This window comes from Nipponia nippon, unplaced genomic scaffold (genome assembly GCF_047370975.1).
Source record: "Nipponia nippon isolate SJK-2023a ecotype South Korea unplaced genomic scaffold, ASM4737097v1 scaffold_2, whole genome shotgun sequence".
Taxonomy (NCBI): Eukaryota; Metazoa; Chordata; class Aves; order Pelecaniformes; family Threskiornithidae; genus Nipponia; species Nipponia nippon.
The window spans coordinates 13,823,053-13,842,957 of NW_028262336.1; the positions used below are offsets into that span (position 1 = coordinate 13,823,053).

General features: G+C 36.5%; 2 protein-coding genes across 10 annotated transcripts in view; one reads left to right on the top strand and one right to left on the bottom strand.

Moving 5' to 3' along the window:
- Positions 1-19,905, top strand: part of ARL13B (ARF like GTPase 13B) — a 51,818-nt gene that overhangs the window by 19,857 nt on the left and 12,056 nt on the right. For all 7 annotated transcript variants that reach the window (XM_087758743.1, XM_087758748.1, XM_087758744.1 and 4 more), the window contains 2 exons: positions 16,091-16,196; positions 19,506-19,708. In XM_087758743.1, coding sequence (XP_087614869.1) covers positions 16,091-16,196; positions 19,506-19,708 — 309 coding nt within the window. The remainder of the gene's footprint in view (positions 1-16,090; positions 16,197-19,505; positions 19,709-19,905) is intronic.
- Positions 187-12,267, bottom strand: STX19 (syntaxin 19). Of its 3 annotated transcripts, XM_087758116.1 has the most exons (4): positions 11,978-12,267; positions 10,375-10,473; positions 8,733-8,812; positions 187-1,792 (listed from the first exon to the last, which is right to left on the bottom strand). In XM_087758116.1, the coding sequence occupies exon 4, from the start codon at positions 1,706-1,708 to the stop codon at positions 830-832; it is 879 nt and encodes a 292-aa protein (XP_087614242.1). In that variant the 5' UTR covers positions 1,709-1,792; positions 8,733-8,812; positions 10,375-10,473; positions 11,978-12,267; the 3' UTR covers positions 187-829. The 3 variants fall into 3 exon arrangements, with proteins under 3 accessions (XP_087614242.1, XP_087614240.1, XP_009465012.1); XM_087758114.1 differs by lacking the exon at positions 8,733-8,812; XM_009466737.2 differs by lacking the exons at positions 8,733-8,812; positions 10,375-10,473.

Below are 19,905 nucleotides of genomic sequence, written 5' to 3' on the forward strand. Positions count from 1 at the left end.
CTCTATGTCAGTTTATTAATGCTTGGCTTCTCAGCAGGCTGCTAACAAATGTCCCTGTAGGTTTGGTGATGTGGTCTTCTGCTGCTAGTGATCTTTAACGTGTTCAAAAAATATCAGCTCAACACCTATCTGTAGGAAATACAGAATGGTGTTATTAAAATAAATAACCCAGTGTCTGTTTTGCATTCTATAAGACAGCGTGTGCTGTCCTAGTATAACAGGAGCATTATTTCATGGTGTTAAGTAGGTAAGTAAGCCTGTAAGTAACTTTTCCTATAGAGGCAGCATTGAAACACTCCTGATAACTGTTTTCTGACTTCTTGTTTGGATTAGGCATCAGGTTCTGGTTTGTTACTAACAATTCCTGAAAAAAATATTAGAATTTGAACCGAATAAATATGAGTGCTAAAACACCACAAGACAATTAAAGCCACTAATTATTATTTTATAAAAGGTAACTAAACAGTTTTTATGAATACTGTCTTTGAGATTAACAATATTTTCGATGCTTCCCAAATGCACAGGCAGTTTGTTGCTACATTGTTTTAGCTTCTTATGAATGGAAGAACAAAAAAAGTGTCACTTGTGTCCTTTGGTCCTTTCCTCTAGTTCATGTGTTTCTGTGCAAACCGTAAAATTCAGGGACAGATGAAGATCTCTTTGCATTCTTCTAAGTCTGTTTGGAAAAACAGATGCAGTTTTTCCTGAGAGCTGTGTGGAAGGGGAAATGGGAAGAAAAAATGAAGCAATCAAGGGATCCTGAGACTGTTTTACAAGATCGGTTTACTAAATAGGAACCATTGGTATTTCAAACAGTTCCTTTCTTTTGTCATTTGCAGCATGGACAGCACCAGCAGCAAAGTGCTTTGCAAGGGTTTTTTTTTCGATACTTGACTGCAAGCCCAAATTTTTCTTTAGATATTTGAGTGTATTCTTGAGTGTTTTTCATACTCATTTCAATGTTGTTGATCATCTCCCCTTGCTCCTCCACCAGAACTGATATCTGGATAAAAAGTTCCTTTAAGTCTTTGATCTGGTTCTCCAGATTAACTAGTTCTTTGTGTCTCTGTTCAATCTCCGAAAGCTGGGCTTTGGTAATTCTGACTTCAGTGAGTAGATTTTCATTGAAGATCTCCCATTTTCCTTGCTGGAGCATGTCATTGACTTCTTCCTCAGATACCTCTTTACCAGCTACTTCAAGCTGACGGACAATAAATCTTCTGCATTTCTCTTGCTTAGCAGTTATAGCATCGTTGTATGAGAGCATAGCATTTAGGTAACACTGGGATAAGAAAGCGTGCTGGGAAGCTAGAATTCTTACTGTGGCACGTGATGGCCCATGTTCATTTTCAGCTTTTTTCACTGTTTTTGACAGCTCGTCCAAACATTTTCGTATGTGTTCTGCTTGAATTTTTATTTCTCTTGCTATGTTAGATTCCTTTTTAAGAACACTGAATCTTCTCATTGAAGATACTAGGCTTTTTTGTTGTTGACTGAATTTATTAACTTCCTCCACCAAATTATTAATTTCATTCTGAAGCTTCTGGATTTCATGCAAGTGCCTTTCAGTTATGGGCTCTTTTTCATAAATAATGGCCTGCTGTTCAAACTCCTCCTGCTCTTCTTCTTGTACAGGTGCACCGTTGTTTTCTCCAGCTATCTGTAGTTCCTTAGCTCTCAGTTTAAGCTCTTGGAGGCGGTCTCTCATGGTTTTTGGGTTCAGGTTTTTTTCAGGTTTTTTTCCCCTCTTGCAACACAGGGAGTTAACTCCAATATCGTTTTTCTTGTTTCACTGTAATCAAAGTGTAGCAACAATCAATGTTAGCAGTTATCTGTATACATGAAAAGTAGTTTTGGAGATTAAAGCTACTTCCCTCTGCGCAAAAGGTAAAGTAAAAGTAGCAGTGAATTGGAAATGGTAGGTATTCTGAACAAATGTACGAGATAGGTGGTGTCAGTGCAGTTTCTGTGGGACTTAATCATAACCAAAAGTTTTTAATTTATCGTCTTATGGGTATGGTTAACAGTCTTTCCTCAGCTTCTTCACTATAGTGGTTTTTCCACATACAGTGATTTGTAGCCCAAGCCCATTTTTGTGGTAGATTTGTGGTGTAGGGTCCAGAACTTAGAACAGTGAGGAATACGGCATGTGGAGAGGACATTTATTTTGGGGAGGAAGAGAGGAGTAACTCAAATTCTTATTTTATCATAATTACTTATTTGATGAAAACTAATCAACTTTTAAATCTTTTTTGGAAATAGAAGTGAAACTCCTGAAGCATTTTGGGATTCTCAGTAGGAAATACACACTTCAGCTTTTGAGATTATGAGATAGACTATCTAATGAATCAGAGTTCTGGCATGAATAAGCTACTTTAGGCTTTTAGTTTAGCCACACTGAAAAATCTTTCTCCATTTTCCTTGCCTTCCCTTGCCTGGGGAGTTAAACTGATAGTAACTGAAGCAGTTAACTGTACAGCAAAACAGAACTCTAATAATTTAGCATGAAAATGCATATTATTTTTAATGTCTGAGTTTTAGTAGAGATGGATCCATATCACTAACATTGTGGCTTGAAGATTTTCTAAGCCTTTTTTGGATTACTGTCATCTATTCTTACCTTGTCATTTGCAGTCATCATAAAATTTATGCAAATGTACTTTGTACACCATAGTGGGACACAATTGTTTTGTATTGTTTCTTATTTAATAGAAAGTGGATTTAGTTCTGTTTTCTTCCCTAGCTGATGTGCAAGCTGTACTGAAGATGTAACTAAGAGAAAGTTTCTATTGTGTATGTTTTAGAAAATATCTAAATTCAACTATTTTTAATTACAAGGAAGAAAGTATTTTCCTCAAACTGTACATGAATGTTTTCCTTGGACTATGATCAAGAATGGAAAGTTTCATTAAAAAGTAAAATGTTCAGGACTAGAAGATTATAGGATTTTTACTTAGAGTCTTCTGGTTAAATCAAATGTCTGTCTTTTGAAGGGTTGTTCAAGCATAAATGTTAAACAGTACAGTAGTAACTTTTGGCTGTTTTCAGAGGTTTCAGGGCAGTCTTCCGAAATAGAGTAATGTGTTATAGGTGCATTTCTTCCTAAACCCCAATTCTAAAGTTTTGGAGGGTTTGTTTGGTTTGGTTGGGGTTTTTTTGTTTGGTTGGTTGTTTTTTTTTTTCTTTTTAGTAAGCAAATGCAGTATTTCTCTATAGTATCCAAAAGGGTGCATTTGTAATAACTACAAAGGATCAATCCAGTAACCTGTCAATATGCAAATGATTTTGTTACATTTGAACAGCTTCAAATGATACTGCTGTGGTATCTCTGATCCCTGATGCATATTTAAAGTCCCTAAATAGATTTTTGTGTATTATAAGTCATGGAGTTGAATAGTGGGAACACGTCTTCCACAGACTGAAATCTGGCTGTCTGCAGGAGGATTAGCTGAAAAACAAAACTTGAAATGCTACAATGCTAATCAATGATGAGAAAGAATGTTGATATTCTACCCCAGTGTGGATTTCCCTTACTGCTTTTTTTTTTTTCCCTCCCCTTAATGCCTTAATATCTGAATTTAGTGTTTGTTGATTCACATCAAGAGAATCCAAAAAGCCTGGCAGTCATTTTAAGTTACGGTAATGTACTGAGACTTGTGATCAAGCAAGCTTGCAAGTAATTTATTGGAAAACGCTGGTCTGGGGGGGGGGGGAGGGAAATGCAACATGTATTGATTTTTGTTACAGTACTTCCTCTTCATTGCCTAACTTGCTGGGTATCTCCCCAGAGCAGAAGTCAGGCAATTTCTTCAAGATTACATTCTTTAGGAATGTTTCAGAGCTGCTTGGCACCACTGAGGCTGTGGCAGGGAAAGTTCAGTCTGGGGCATGTGAAAGGAACCAGGAGTGCTAAACAAGGCTTCAGAGAAGTGACCTGAAAATCTGTTTTAGTATAGCCTAACACATCTGTTGACCCATGTTAATTTAGCATGGCTTGACAAGCCTGTGATTAAAAGCAAGTTATAAAGGCACCGCTAATGCTTATATGAGGTGGCAAGACTTTCTTGTATCTATGAGAATGCAAGTAATTACTGAAAACCTCTAAAACATGCGTGCAGTCATCCAGTTACTCCTTCAGAACACAGTAAAATTTCTCAAAAGGGCAGTTGCCAATTTTTCATATGATTAATCTCCTGTGGTTTGAAAGTAAGTTAAACACAGAAGCATAAGAAGTATAATGGGCTTCATCTTCAATTTGTGTATCCATTAATGATTGACATCTACTTTTCAATGTTTTGGGTGTATTGGTCTTGAAATAGCTGTATTCTGGGGCGGGGAGGGGGGGGAGAAGCAACAGAATTGCAAATCTGCAGATATTCTCAAATATCAAACTTGCAAAGAATTTAGCAGAAAATACTTAAGATTGCTGTTAATGGAATTTTTTTCTTGTTTAAACATCAGTCTCACTCAAGTGTGGAATGTAAGCAATTGAACCCTAGTTTCATATCTTATATCCTATCGGGCTTGCCTTCAAAACCTGCCACTGAACATGCTTGTGAATAAATGTAGTTGATTATACTGGCAACTGAAACACATGCTGGTTTCAAATAAATAAGGATGTCTTCATGACAAAGATAACCTTGGAAATTGTTGGCTTGACTTCTTGAGTGTTCCACAACAAGCTTTGTTCATATACTGAGTCTTTGTTGTTGTCCTACATGTTTGTGTATATGTATAGGGGCATGTCCTGTTGTTTTGATTGAAATGAAAGATCTATTTCCTTGAAGTTTTTGTCAATAAAGAGAGAATATGCCTATTCTTTTAGAGTTGAGTAAAGGGTATATGTGGACTGAAAGCACTCCAGTGATTTAGTGTGTCCCCTACATTCAAAAAAAGATCTTAAAAGATTATCCTTCTGAAGTGATAAAGTAGCACAGGCTAGCATATCCTCATCAGGCTTTTTCTTCATTGAAGGCTGGAAAATTTGGTTTAAAATAGCTAAGAGACTGACTGCAGTAAGGGCAATGCAAATCAGTAGATGGAAAAGCATTAGCTTGTTAAACTGTAGCTTCAAATTATTGACTATGTTTAGAAATGGCCCTAAATGCTCTTACACGTGTAAATCTGAAGAGCATCGGTGAGGTCTGCCCATGCTTCTGGCCATTCCTTGGTCATAAATGCTGCTGTGTCACCTTTCTATCTGAACTGTTACTGATGCTGAAACTGTATGTTTGGAGCCAGAATCACAAGCTGCTAGCTGGTCTTTAATAAAAGATAATCTGCAGAAACAGAGTTGCTCTAATAATATGGCTGCAATAACTTAGTCAAACTGATGTGGCACTGTGCTTTCTCTGTTCACACTTAGAAGCAATGTAAAATTGAAAACATAGCCAAAGAACAGACAGGGCTACAGGATGGATTTGGGGAGGGGGTGGCAGGGGTAAGGAAGGGAGAGAAGGAAGAATCAGACCCGGTTTTGCCCATACCTTAGTTGTACTCAGAGTTTAAGGATTATTGATGTGCTTTCATACACGTATTTGGGGAGCAAAACGTAGGAATGCACATGCGGCGTTTGAGTTTGGTCACTCTGGCATACCTTATCTTCTAGAAGGGTTTCCCTCCCTGTCCCGCAGTGTTTTTATCACGCAGATCCACTGGTGATTAAGTTTGTATTTGTTCTTTTGGTAGGCATCTTTATGTACGGTTGACAGGTTCAGGAACACAATTTTCACATCCTTGTCAAATACATTTTAGGGGTATTGCAAGAGTCTTTGCCTTCTGATAACTTTACTGTGTTGCTCATCAGGTTTATGAATCTCTCCAGTCAAACTGATGACATCTGGCTGGGAAAGTCTTTATAACGACAATTACCTCAGCACACTGACTAGGGAAATAATAGATCCTGATGACTGGACCACTATTATTAATCTGTCATGATGATAAATTATGTCCTAAATTGAAAAATAATGAATTTGATGGAAATGAAAATTTTTATATTATCTCCTCTTATTTTTTAAGGGGAAAAAAAAAAAGGCAAGTTGAAAAGTCCTTTTGCTTAATTGCAAAGCAGCTGTATAGAATATTCTTCCACCTATCTAATTTATCAGTAGACCCAGTAAACAGGGAGCCTACATCCAAAAATGAGATATGGACTGCATTAAGTTAAAAGGCATAAATGGATATGTGAAGTAAGTAAGTTGATCATATGAAACTCTTGTTACTGGTTGTAGTTAGATTTAATGGCTTCTTTTTTGGCTTTGATGAATTGTTTTATTTCCTCCCCAGTCCCCTGACTTACCAAAAACTCCTGTTTATTTTAATTTCCATAGTCTTCTTCACTATTTCTTGGTTATTCAGCACCTTCACTAAGCTGCCTGACACAAAAGGCTCTGTTTGTATTTGATCTGTGATGCAATTTGCCTGCCTTCTTACATTCATTTTCACATACTGCGGTCCACCAGGAGAAGAGGACTTCCAGACAATCAAGGGATAGAATTTTCTCTTTAAGAGCTCTTTGAGATGTTGTTTTGCATCATACTCCTTTCTTTACCTCTGCTGAAATAGCCACTGTTTTGCTTGTGTTTTTTTTTTACGACTGAAACAAAAATAAGGGTCAGTTTGTTTTTCTTAGTTATGAGTTGATTAAGGGCACTGGGTAGAGGACACTTTCAGGCAACATGTCCCAAAGGAACTCCAGGTTACAAGTTGTTGTTGTTGTTGTTGTTATTATTATTATTCTTTTAATCCATTTCCAGGCTGCAGTGAAGTTACATTATAGCTCTGTTATATGGTGCCAGCAAACCTGTATAACTTTTAGTTTTGAGCACAATGGCTCTGAGTAACGTTTGGAGTCATACTCTGATCCGGAACTTGATTACTACTTTAAGTGTCAAGTTTAGCAACAAAAAATCAATGAGACGCATATACCATTTAAATGCCTACAGTTTAAGATACTCATAGTAGTCTGTGGGGAAAACCAGGGGTTTGAGCTGAAATTTCAGTTTGCTCCAAAGGCTGTGCTCTCGTATATTCTCACAAGAAAGGAAGGAACTTGTTTGATGGTATTTTGGAATCTTGCCCTATTACCGTAACTAAAGCAAGCAATCTTGCTACAGTTTTCGTTTATTTTCTCTTTTGTTTACAAGTTTTCCTTTAACTTAAATACCTTGTAAACACACATGCTTAAATCGAGGATTATCATGCAGCAAGGCAGTTGGATGAAAATATCTTCTTAAAGCATCGCTGTCTTAAGATGATAAGTCCTTGGAAAAACATACTTTAAAATAGTTCTAAGTTCAAGTTTCTGTTTGTGGGAAGTGTGGGAGTGGTTCAACAAGAAAATACCAAAGGCAGAGAGCTTACCCTGGTTATGAGCCAAAAAAAAAAGATGCCATTATATATGGAAGGTAGCTAAATTGTATCAGAGTATATGCGATCTGATAGCACAAAATTAGTAACATTTTCAGCACAGGGGACTTAAGTGTTAATGGGTATCTCATTCTTAATATTAAAAAATACTAATATGCAAAGGTCATTTGTATTGGTCAGCCTTTGTCTCTGAGAAATAACCTGTAGCACATTGCTTCTGGCATTACCTACTACGTAACATTGAGGAAAAACAATCCGGTTGCTTGAGACAACATTACCCACCATAACTGCTGTAAAGCTACTGACTGAACCCAAAATGACCAATGTGCAGAAGCGTAGAAATTGTGCATTTGAAGCAAGGTAGCTTGGGAGTTGTCTAATTAGTGTGAAATAGATCATGGGAGGTGCAGAAATGTTGATACTGAGTAAAAACATGAGATTCAAATGGAATAAAACAGGTCTGAGTATTCAAGGAGTTAAGATGGGTAAGAATGAGTTCAAAGTTGGTGGAAAAGTGTAACCAAATCATGCTGCTGGAGTAAGCCCTCCAAGGGAGATGTGGAGGGGGAAAATAGACCTTAGTTACTTAAAACAATTGAGATGTTCTTCGGCATTTGGCCAGAAATCCGTAACAGAATCATGTTGTAGGAGATGTAGCTGTCTTGTGTTGACTGTGTGGTGTTGCGTGATATGGGAAAGAATCCTGAGAGAGAAGAGGAGGGAGTAATACAAAGCACAGACTTTAGCATTAGCGGAGTGGGAGAGAATATAGTAGTTTGTGAATCATACAAGCTTTTATACTGTCAAAATCTCTACGACTGTCAGTATTTCTCTTATGTTCCAATTAGAAAAATGTGGCTTTATTGCTGTTTTAATGAAGTATTTGGTTCCAAGATGCACAGTGAATCAGTGGCAAAGCTGAGACTGTACTTTGGAGTTTTGGAACCTTTGTTATGAATGTGTGGCTGCAGATGAGGAAGACTTGAGGAAAAGCATCTACCACCGTTTCCATGTGTACAGACAGCAACTGTCACGTTCCCCGCTGATACTTTGGGTAATGGAAGGTGGTGAGTTCATGCTTTTGCGCTGACATAAGTCACAGTTACGGTGACGCACACCGCACCTACAAGTCCTGAGTGACAAAACAACGATCTCCGTCTGCAGATCAGTTAGTCTGTAGATTATTCTCTGTAATTGGTAAGGGAATGGAGTATCCCTTGATTAAAAGCAAAACTGAAGAACTTATTTAATGTTTTGATGGTGGATTTTTCACCTATTGAAGTAGAGATTTACTGTCAGTAGTGCTCTTTAAGAAACCTCAGAAATGAGCAGTAGAGAGAAGTAAATGTATACATTGTAGATACCTGGGTTTGTTTATTTCAGCAAGAATAATACTAGAAGTCAGCACCTTCACTTAATTAGCTGGTGCAAATATGATGGCCACCTGTAGATCACAGAAATCCAGAAAGAAAATCATAGTGTCCTCTGCCAAAAGATCACATAATTAAGGTCCAAATGTTGATATATTTTAAAGCAGTGTTTGGAAATAAGTTAGGAGCAAGAGAAAGGGCTGCAACACGATAGAGGATAGGTGATATTCTTTCCATTTAATAGGATATAGAGTTTGAACTCCTAGTTAACGACTTTGTATTGCTATAAATCAGTTTCAAGATTTTTGTCTTCCTGACAGTAGAATTGCAGGCTCAAAATTTGTACTGTCCAACATCCCACCTACTTTACATTCCCATTTCATCTTTGTCAGACCTATAGCTATGTATCACAGCGCTGGAACTCACCTGTAATAAATGCAGGGATTTCCAGGCAGCTTTTTTAAAAACGTATCTTATAGGCAACTTTGACTAAACAACTTTAATGTTTGCCTTGGTGTTGGTATATCAAGGTGAAATAGATTATAAGAAAATAATACATATTTACAATTTTTTAAAATATCTTACAAAAATATATGGCAATATTATTTATTGTCATTGCTTTTGGAGTTACACATCTGGAAGCTGAACATAATGTTCTTGATGTGAGCTCAGACATCTCTCTGGATGCAGCCTATTTGATCAATAGGTATGATTAAACTGATAGCAGAGCAGAGTGCGTCAGAGAAATATGGTTTCAGTAAATAGGAATATGATTCAGACCTGAGGTGAGAATGAGGCCACTTAACCAAAATGAAACAAATTATAATTGTTGACATTCTTGTGACCACTTCAAAAGGTAGGACGAGAATGAAGTTGCTCTATAGAGTTGCCTAGAGATATTATAAACAGGATGAGTTTAGCATCTTATTTCTAATTATTCTCTTATTTAAATGTGACCTGGAGGAACTGTTTAGGGAAAAGGTTGAATTAGAGAAATCTCTCTTACCTCTCCCTGCAACTGCATGAAAGCAAAATCTTAATTGATGTTTTCAGATAATCTTGTAGCACTTTATTCACCGGTTTTTGCTTATAGCTTACCCTAGTATTCAAAGGATTGTTTTGCATAAGAATTGAAGGCGTGAAAACCAAGCTAGAGAAATGAAATAAGCCAGTTTATTTGAGAAAGAGCCTAGTGTCAATCAGTAAAAAGTTACTGATGGGCTTGTAATTGTTGTCAGCAATCCAGAAGGCGCAGGGGCTTAGAGTGCTAAAGAATGTAGCTTAAGATCTGTTAACACCCACCATTTGGATTATTTCAGTGTAGTTAAAAGCTTTTAAAGGCAATCCACAGAAAGTCTACTGAAAGAGGGGACTCAGAGCTTAATCTTAGAGTGCCTTATGGTCTCCCTGGGAGGCCTGAAACTGTTGGCTAGTTCTCCTATTTGCTTGTTTGTTAAAAATATCAAGAATTTTGTTTTCTGTGACTTCTTCGAAAAGCTAATGAACTACCAGTAACTGAAGAGGAAAGAACAAACAAAACAATCTGACAAACAGACATCTTTTCTGCCTGTTTGTGGATCAGGAGTTTGACTTTCATGGATGTTAACATAAGCAAAACATAGAGAGACTAACAAACCTTTTCTTGCTGTATCTGCTGAGGCCTCATAAAACATCCTACTGATTGCTGTCTGCAGGATTGCCCAAGAAAAAACTTAATAGATGAGAGATGAAATTTCTGAAGGAAAAAAAGGTAGAACAGCATTTTTAGATAGAAGAGCGACCGTAGACTGAAGAATACGTCATTGTTCTTTCCCTTGTGTAGACTGCTCTTAAATTCAAAGGTTCTCTCCCTTTGTTTTCCCAGGAATGCTAATTCAGTCACTCAAAGCTATGGCTTCTTGAAATAGCCTTAAAGACTAATATTCTTGATCTTAGATAAATCATTATCACAAAGATACATTTTTCCTTAAGTTGCTTTTAATCATGTTGATAGTTCTGGTACTGTAATATTTTGACCTCAGGGATGCTTTGCTCTTCATTAATTTTGATCGCCACCATGCACGTTTGACCCAAAATTTTGGGTTTGTGGTAACTGACTCTGATTAAACTTAACCCCAAAAGCAGCATCTCTGAGACACTTTTACAGATTACCCCCCAGTGTGTACCCTCTACAGTATTTAATTTTCAGTGTTATGTTACTGTATGAGAATCCCACACAAGTGGAGAGGAATGTGTAAGTTGGAAAGTAACAGTGTTTCAAAAAACCCTCGAAGTCTGCAAAACGAGAAAACACACACATGCGCCTGCATATCCTCACACAAAATACCCCTCTTCCTAAATAAACCCTTTCTGTAACTCTTCTCAGATTTTTGATGAAAGCTGAGATACAAATGTGTCCTTTTCATACTGGATTTTTTTTCACCAAATCTTTTGGATTGTAAAGTAAACTTTAATACTGATTGTTTTTTTTTTCTTTTTCCTCTTTGCTCAGTAATTTACATTTTAGAAACAGGTCAAGGAACACACATAGTTTGCATTCAGACTTTGTTTTTCTCTGGCATGTCTTCTGGCTTCTAAGAGAAATATTGTTACTGGACTGTAGATGTCAGTTGTGCCAATGCACACATACACTCCCTTTCCACATCGTTTCCCATGACTCTTAAAGTTCAAAAGCTCTCTAAAGTTGATTAAAAAAATCCTACTTGATATAAAACCATTTGCTACCTTTTCTTTTATTTCTTGCATAAAGTAAGTTTGTTACACTAAGAAGGTTCCAAATATACTTTATGTGAATTGAAATAAGCCAAGCATGATTTTATATATGAAAGCTTCTCACTCAGCAAACTTAATGTGATAAACCAACAGACACTCTCCTGTGCTTTCAAATATGTTTTGATGTATACCTCCTACAGTTTTTTAAACATGAAAAATTGCTATATATGAAGTTCTACTGACTTGGAAAATTAAAATTAAGGTCTATCCTTTAAGATAACTCTGATGTATTCCCTAAAGAAGGAAGTTTTATGCATAAAACTTGCCTCAAAATGTAGCATTCCTGTGCATGAGCAGCAGAGCTCTGAGACTATATTCACCTAGAGAAATATCCAATACTTTGCAGGGTAGACATCCATTATTTCTATGTCTTGACATTTAGGCACATTTCCATTCTAAACCACACTACACAGCCTTTTTCTGATATTTGCAACTTAATAAACATTAACTAAAAGAAAAGTCTTTACCTTTTAATCTTGTGCTGGTGGTTTTCTGTTTTATACTTTACAGAGGAACTCCTGAGGGTAAGCTTCGGTATGATCTGAAAAACATTGTTTCAAATATTTGCCTAAGTAATGTGTCTTGAGTGGCATTCCATTAGGTATTTTCTGCATGCCTTCTGCTTCTAGTTCTTAAATAATTGTCCAAGGGTTCATCTTCAGGAGCGGTGTAAGAGAGAAGCTGACTTCTGCAACCGCAGTAGACAGGCAAATTGATTACTTTCTACTTGGGGAATCTGGTTCTGCCTGTTTGAAAGGCAGCCTTGCTGGGAGGCGGATCGCTGCTGGAGCTGCCCAGTAGCAGGAAGTGTCGAGGAGCAGCTCCCTCCTAGATGGAGGCCTTGCGAGCTGGAAGCGGAGCACTGCCTACCTATGAAGCACAAGCGTACGCGCAGGGATTGCTTGTTTCTACATTGCAGCACGAAGGAAAAGGGAAGCAAGGCTAGGTCGTTTACTTGAAAGAGGAAAAAAAAAATCAGCATAATAATACCCTATATCACAGTCGGTACCTTAAAAATATTCTGACTCCATTTATGTTTGACGTAAAGGCAGGGGTGGACAGCAGGAAATGTACGGCCTGTGCAAAACCACTTCAGTTCTTGGGGAGCATAAGGTGGAAACAGCTATTTGGATATGCTGTGTTTCCAGATACAGCAGCTCGGCTGTATTTTTTTGAATACAGTCAGTATTGCAGCAGGACTGCTGTGGAGAAAATGAAACCTAACTGGCCAAAAAGTTAGACTGATCTTACACCTTTCAAGGTATTAGAGGTTAAAAATCAGCAGCTACTGCAAGTTCTAGGACACTAGTGTCACACTCACACTGAGCTATGCAGCTTACCGACATTTCATTTTGCTTCAGCTGTGCTTTGTAGAATGTGCAGTCTAATAACATAGTAAAGAGTGCAGTTATTTAATCTTCAGGTGAGAAAGGAATAGGCTGTGGCAACAAACTCTGCGTTCAGAAATATTTTCTTCAGTTAGATCTAGATGAATTGACAGCACTGGTGAGGAATGCTTTTTGAGACTAAGGGGCAGTGCAGAAGGATTTTCAGACTGTAACACAGACAGGTTATGTGGGGGGGGGGGGAAAAAAGTGGAGATAATTGTTTCCAATCTTTTAATTACTTTCCACAGCTTTCTAGAATTTTATTTCAGATTTTCGCTGGTTTAGCTTTGGCCTTATTTCATAGCTAAATACTGAGAGGACATTACTTGTTCTAGCTGTTTGGTGAGAAGGATTAGTGCCGAAGTATCATAAGCATATTGAAAATGTCATAGGTTCTGTATATGCATTGAACAACAGTTAGGGAGTCTCTGCACTAAATCATCAAAAGTACTGTAGAAGTACTCTTTTTGTTGAGAAGCGGGAATGGATTATCAAAGGAGGGGTGGGGAGGAGAGCCTTATGCTCTTTCTAGCTCTGCAGGCAAGTCAGCGAAGTTTTAGATTATCAGTAGGATGTAGGGGGTTTTATCCCCAAGGTAAATAAGTGAACCTTTTGGACCACAAATAGTTAAGACTGATGAAGACTGAGAGAGAATGGACATTTGAGAAGCTGTCTTTCTATGGTGTCCTTCATAAACTTCTTGAAAAGAAAGATTAGTTAATGAATCATAGTGCATGAGGTTAATGGTGACAAGGAATGGGTTTTTGTGCTGTAGATGCAACACGGTTGGTTTTTTTTTAATGTCTCTTTGAAGTTAAAAACTCTCTTTGGAGTAAAATAATTAAGAATTGAGGCTCTCATACTGCAGTTCTGGGAAATAGGAAGGAATAAGGTCTTAGATCAAACTGAAGTGCTGACAAGTTTTGCTAACTATGAAGTGAATTCTTACCGTTGTTCCTTCCCAGCAAGGAGTATGATAAATCCAAAGCACAAGCTTTGGCCTAACATTCCCTAAAAGCCATTTGAGTTAATGACAATGACTTGAGATTTCAGAAGAAGGGCTATGATGTCTGCTTCCAAAACCATCTGCCGTTGCATTCATGGAAGCCAAATATTTGTGATTTTGCCCAGAAAGTTGAATCAGAGTTCTCATGTAATGGAAGTGTTGCTAAATTTCAGAACAACATTATTTTAGTGGAATTCCTTTATTAAAGAGAGGGAAGTGCAATTTTCAGATTCCCTAATGCTATGCAATACTCCTCTTTGCAGCTTTTGCACTTAGCTTGGATTATTACTGTTGCAGAAAGTGCAAAATAAGATTGCATTGTATGCTTATATTCCAAAATGGTCTACACTGGTTCAAAGCAAACAGTACCAGTTTTCGTGCTGAAAAGCAGTAACTTTGGACAGGAGTAGTCTATTGCTCGTAAAATATTATTTAATATCTTTTCGTAATTCCTAGAGTTTTACCATACTAGCTTTTAATTAAGAGCAAGTAATGGGAGGGGAAAGACTGTATATCCTATTGTCATGAAGAGTTTTTATGGAAGATGGGAACAACTCTTTTGACTTGACCTCTTTTGTGAAGTTTTGTTTATTCCTAATAAAACCCTCAGAGCCTCAAGAAACATGAATGATTTCCTATGTGTTTCTTTTTGTCATTTTTGTTTGTCTGTTTAAAATATACGTTTTGGATTTCTACCTAAATTTCTCCATTTGTTATTAAAATTTGCTTGTAAGTGAACTCAGAAAATCGTTGACCAACATGACTGCAAGTTTACTTTTTAAAGTTTCTTCTTAGGGAATACATCTGCTTGGATAACACATTCCTAAATACTTAGGTAAACTTACCTTGTTAATCCATCCTACCTTCTTGGATGCTGACCAATTTAAATCTATATTTTAATCGAGAAGTTGAGGTCTTGAGGATAGTCAAGTCCTGTGAATTTCATGAAAATTATTACTTGGATAGCTGAGAGAAATCGCCATAAGGGAAAAGATTTTGTCTTTCTGTGAGAAGTGGTTCCATACAGGTTTTGGCAGTTACCCTTGCTTTTTCTTACGTGTAGTTTCTAAGGTACCTTTTAGGGCTTTAGATTGGAAACTTTTCCAGTTTCATTTCATATATAGAGGAGTTTTCAGTGAAACATTACAAAATTAGTCTTGATAAAAGGAAGTAACTTGCATTTCTGTGGTTAGAACATAGTATCACCAGGAGTTTGCTGAGGTGAAGAACTCAAGTGTTTGGGACTTGTGTTTATAATTCTGGACAGCCCTCTTATCTTTGTACTAGTTATTGATAGCAGTGTTGAAAGGAACATTACAGCCTCTGCTGCAGGGTGTGTGTCCATATGAAAGTGTGAAATAATGAATAACATTATTTGGGTGGTAAATCAGATCTATTTTGTGCCTTTTAAAAAACACACGTTATTGGCTGTAGTGTTGGATGCAGTTACAGAGTTTATGGGAGACAAAGCTGATCAAGAACAACACTCCCCCAAAAACTTAAGATGTTTATATTCTAGAGTCATCTTTGCTACCATATCTCTCAGAAATAAGACAATGATGGCACTTCATCTTACAAATACTTATTTCGTAAGCTGTTTCATACACCTTTTTTTTTTTTTTTTTGCTTCCCTCTATTTAATAATGAAGTATGTTTTTTAGAGCCATTCATGCAAGTTCCTCCCTCTGAGCTATGAGAAGAGCAGGTTTGAAACATTACATATCAAATTGTTTGGCATCAGAGAGAAATTCTGGATAGCAGGCAGACCCAAGATGATTGTGAAGCAGTATTATGTGGGGAAATGCGCATGGTTTGGGAAGTTGCAAATTCTGAACTTTGATCCATAGACTCCAACAGATTGTACTGTGTAGCTTTAGATGTAGAACGATAGTGTCTTTTACATCCATCTTCTTTGCTGTAAAATATAATTGCTTTGTCTATTAATATTATTAAATAATTACTAAGCACCTTAGTAATTATCTAATGTTAGTATCTGCTGAAAGTAGTGCACGGACTATATTAAGTAGAAAGAACAACTAAGAATTAAAGGTGAAACAAGGCATTTTCTCTTTACTTTCTCCTTCTTCCCCTTCTTCTTCCTACTTTCATTAAAAACATAGGTTTTAGAGATCTGAGAATCTCTCTTGTGTCAGGGTGCTAAGTGTTTCTTTTGATCTTTTCTTTAGGCTGGCAAATAAGCAGGACAGAGAAGGAGCTCTGTCAGAAGCAGATGTAATCGAGTCCTTATCTCTGGAAAAGCTTGTCAATGAACACAAGTGTCTATGTCAAATTGTAAGTATATTTTAAGATGCTTCATTTTCTAATATATATGTAAAGCTTCCAATAAGGTAGAAGATTGTTCTGCATAGCATAAAACTGAAACTAAAACCCTGCAATCCCAGCAAAGATACAGTACATATATCTGTTCTGCAAGCAATTCTGCTGTTCACCTTGACATTCTGATTCTGGATCTCTTGAAGAAATCTTTATAACAAGGATCCTCAAAGTGTATCTGCTGAGCCATTCTGAAACCATGTAAGAGTAATTAGTTACTGATGTGGTTTAAAACTTGCTTAATTGGACAGTAAGTTTAGTATTGCACCTTTTTAAAAAGAAGCGGGAAATGGAATTTGCCTACTTTGACATTCAGGAAGAATCACTGTTTGGATATGTTTGTCTCATTTCTGTTCATAGATAAAACCATCATTTAGTCTGAGTCACCATCTGGCAAACAGTAAGAACTTAATCTAATTCCTGGGGCATCTAATTCCCAGCACGGTAGTCACCAAATAACACTATTAGAGCTAGTTGCTAGTTAATATTTGTCGTAAAATAACTATATTTCAGTTGTAGTATTCACAGTCATGTTAAAAAAAAATTTTAAAAATCATAAAGGGGTGGGGGCCTAACCCAGAAATCTGTATGAAAGCTACTTAATATCAGTCAATATTTCACATAATTTATCCAAATAAATAGTCCCTGAAATTTTCTTTAAGCCTTTGTTTTAATCAACCAGTTTGTTAGTTAACTAGTTGTGGGCTTTACTTTAATAATCTTTTTCTAATTACAATAAGAAACATTTTAAAAGATAATGAGAGTTATGCTGTTATTAACCAAAATTAGAAGGCAATTTTGCAAAACCATTCCAGCTGGTATTTGGGTTTTAAAATTTAAAAAATACTTTTGATTCCCTAGGGAGACTTGCAAAAATCATAGGGTAATACATATTGCTACTATTTTCTATAGGAAATTGAGTTATAGCAGGGCATAGCTATGTTCATTATGTCATGACTCTTTGAGTGCTTTTCTTCAGTCAGTGGATTTTGCGCTATGCATATGTAGCAATCGTAAAAATAAAAATTGCAAGCGTGCCCTTCTTTTTCCAAGGGACTTCTGTGACAAAAATATTTTCTTGCAAAGTATTATCAATATAGAAGACCTGAAAGATTCTAGTGTATTTTTCCAATGCTTTAGAATTACTTAATTTATGACATGTTCCAGTGCAATGCTGTTCTTGTTCTCCATTTATGAAGTTCTTGGGTGTAATCAACAAAGAAAGTAGATCACATACTCTAAGTCATTTTAGCTGAAAGCAGCTGAGTGTCTTATGTACTCAAATGGACAGCTTCTTTACTAGGCCCATTAAAGGTAAACATGGTTCCAAGTTATTTCAATATCATGACTCATAGGGTGAATTTAAACAGGGGCATTGTGAAACAAGATTTAAATACAATTAGGCAAGGACCAAAAAAACTTTTTTTTTTGTTCTTATTCTTTTAATTAGTTTTATTCTCGATCTTTAAATTTCCCCACAAAATATTAAAGCAAATGGAAGGAGTCATTTGTCTCACTGTCACACAGTGTCAGTGAGAACAACCTTTCTCTTTTTTAATGTCTGTATATTCTATATTTCTAGATTTCTCTATTTTATAACTGAACTACAGCAACAATAATCTTGGTGCAAACCGAGAAGAAAATTGCCACAGTGCTGTCTATTGTTTTATCTTCGTTTCCTCAGAGAAACAAGGTATTATTGGCTATACATCATCTCGCAGATTAGGTTCTGTTAGAGAGTATTGTAGTGTTCCATAGTGAACAACACTCATATTTGGAACTTAATTTAGACAAAGTAGGAATGTATTAAAAAGCAAACTGAACCCAGTTCAGAACCCCAGTTTGGCGCTCTGGGGGGACATAACAGGTCAGAATTATTTTTTTCTGTTGTAAGTTGTACATACCATATCTGACTATGGTGCCATTTAAAGGCTTGTCAAATGAAGAGATAACACAGAGAATTTTTTAGGTGTTGACATTGGAGGGTTAGTCTTTTTTAATCTTCCTTCATTCATGAATGCAAATCCTGAACACAATCAGTGTGAAATATCATTTCTTCATGTCAAATACATAGCTGGATCTATTCAATTATTATTCAGAGAACAGTTTAAAAGACCCATACAGTGCTCCAAAACATTCTGTAAAATAGTTCTGAAGAGGTCTTGAGAGGTCATCTGGTCCTTTTCCATGTTCTAAGCAAGAATCAAGCTATATTTCTTTTGTTCCAATTAAAGCCCATTATAATTCTCCTCCTGATAATGAACATGAAGAGCAAATTATTCTTTTCTGATTTGCAGTTATGCCTTATGTTTTTGAAGGCTGTTATCATATCTCCTTGACGCTTTTTCATACTCCTGTTCCTTCAATGTTTTCTTACCAGATGTGTTTTCATAACTGATTTTGTCTGATTTTTCTCACTTTGCTCCTCATGATTCCTTCCAGTCAATCCTTTTCCTTGAATTGTTGCATCCAAGCTAGATAAAGTGTTCCAAACTAACTTAGCAATGGGTTTTGCACCCATCTTCCAATAGATTTGCCTAGATCATGTTTTTCTTGCTTGCTGATGAGAATATCATGACAAGAGTTTTACTCCAATCAAGATGCATTATATTTTGCTTCACCCCTATCCACAATACCTGTTCTGATCTAAAAAATGTAATTGGTTTGACAGTTATTCTGACAAATTCACACTGGATTTTGTTTATCCCCTAGGTGCTTATAAACAAGTCAAATATTTCTTTCCTGAACTGAAGCTAAGCTGATTCTGTTGCACCTCATTTTTTCTATTTTACTAGATAAATATGATATGGGCTATTTGTAAACCAGCAGCAAAACAGAACATACATATTTGGGGTTGATAAAGTATATTTCTATATAGATGCGTAGATATTGATGTGTATAGAAACAGGTGTGTAAATATACATATATACACATTGCAGGTGTATATGTAACAGCTGTGTGTATACGTGACAGCTGTATATATATGTCTAGAGAGATAGACATGCAAACGTTTTTCTGTCTAGTATTCTACTATTTTTGAAATGGGATTGGAAATAATGGAATTTGGTAGAACTAATGTGATTTATATCTTGGCAAAAAAAAGTACCTAAATTTATAGAATACTTAAATGCAAATTTGTTTCCAATACTTCTCAGGGTTGTGCAAGCTTCACAGTAAACAGTAATTGTTGACTGATTTCTTGTTTTCAGTCAAGGAATGCGGTCTGAACTGCAAATAATTTTCCCCTCCTTCTCCTTGTATTTACAGGAACCTTGCTCAGCTATCATGGGCTGTGGGAAAAAAATTGATAAATCAATAAAAAAGGGTTTATATTGGCTTCTACATATCATAGCAAAAGATTTTGATGCCTTAAATGAGCGCATCCAAAGAGACACTACAGAACAAAAAGCATATGAAGAACAACAGAAACTAGAACGAGCTGAGCGAGTGAGAAGGATACGAGAAGAAAGGTATTCTCTCTCTAATTTCTCCTACCTCCCCTTCCTCCCTGTCTCTAAGATACTTGATTAATTCCTGTACATAGACCTGATGGGAACGAAGCTATCAAGGATTTAAAGCTTACAAATGAAGAGTCTCTGTATTAAAAGTATGGACCTGAATGCTAGAGCCTTTCTTTAAGACCTATAAGTTTTTGCCTGGTTCATCC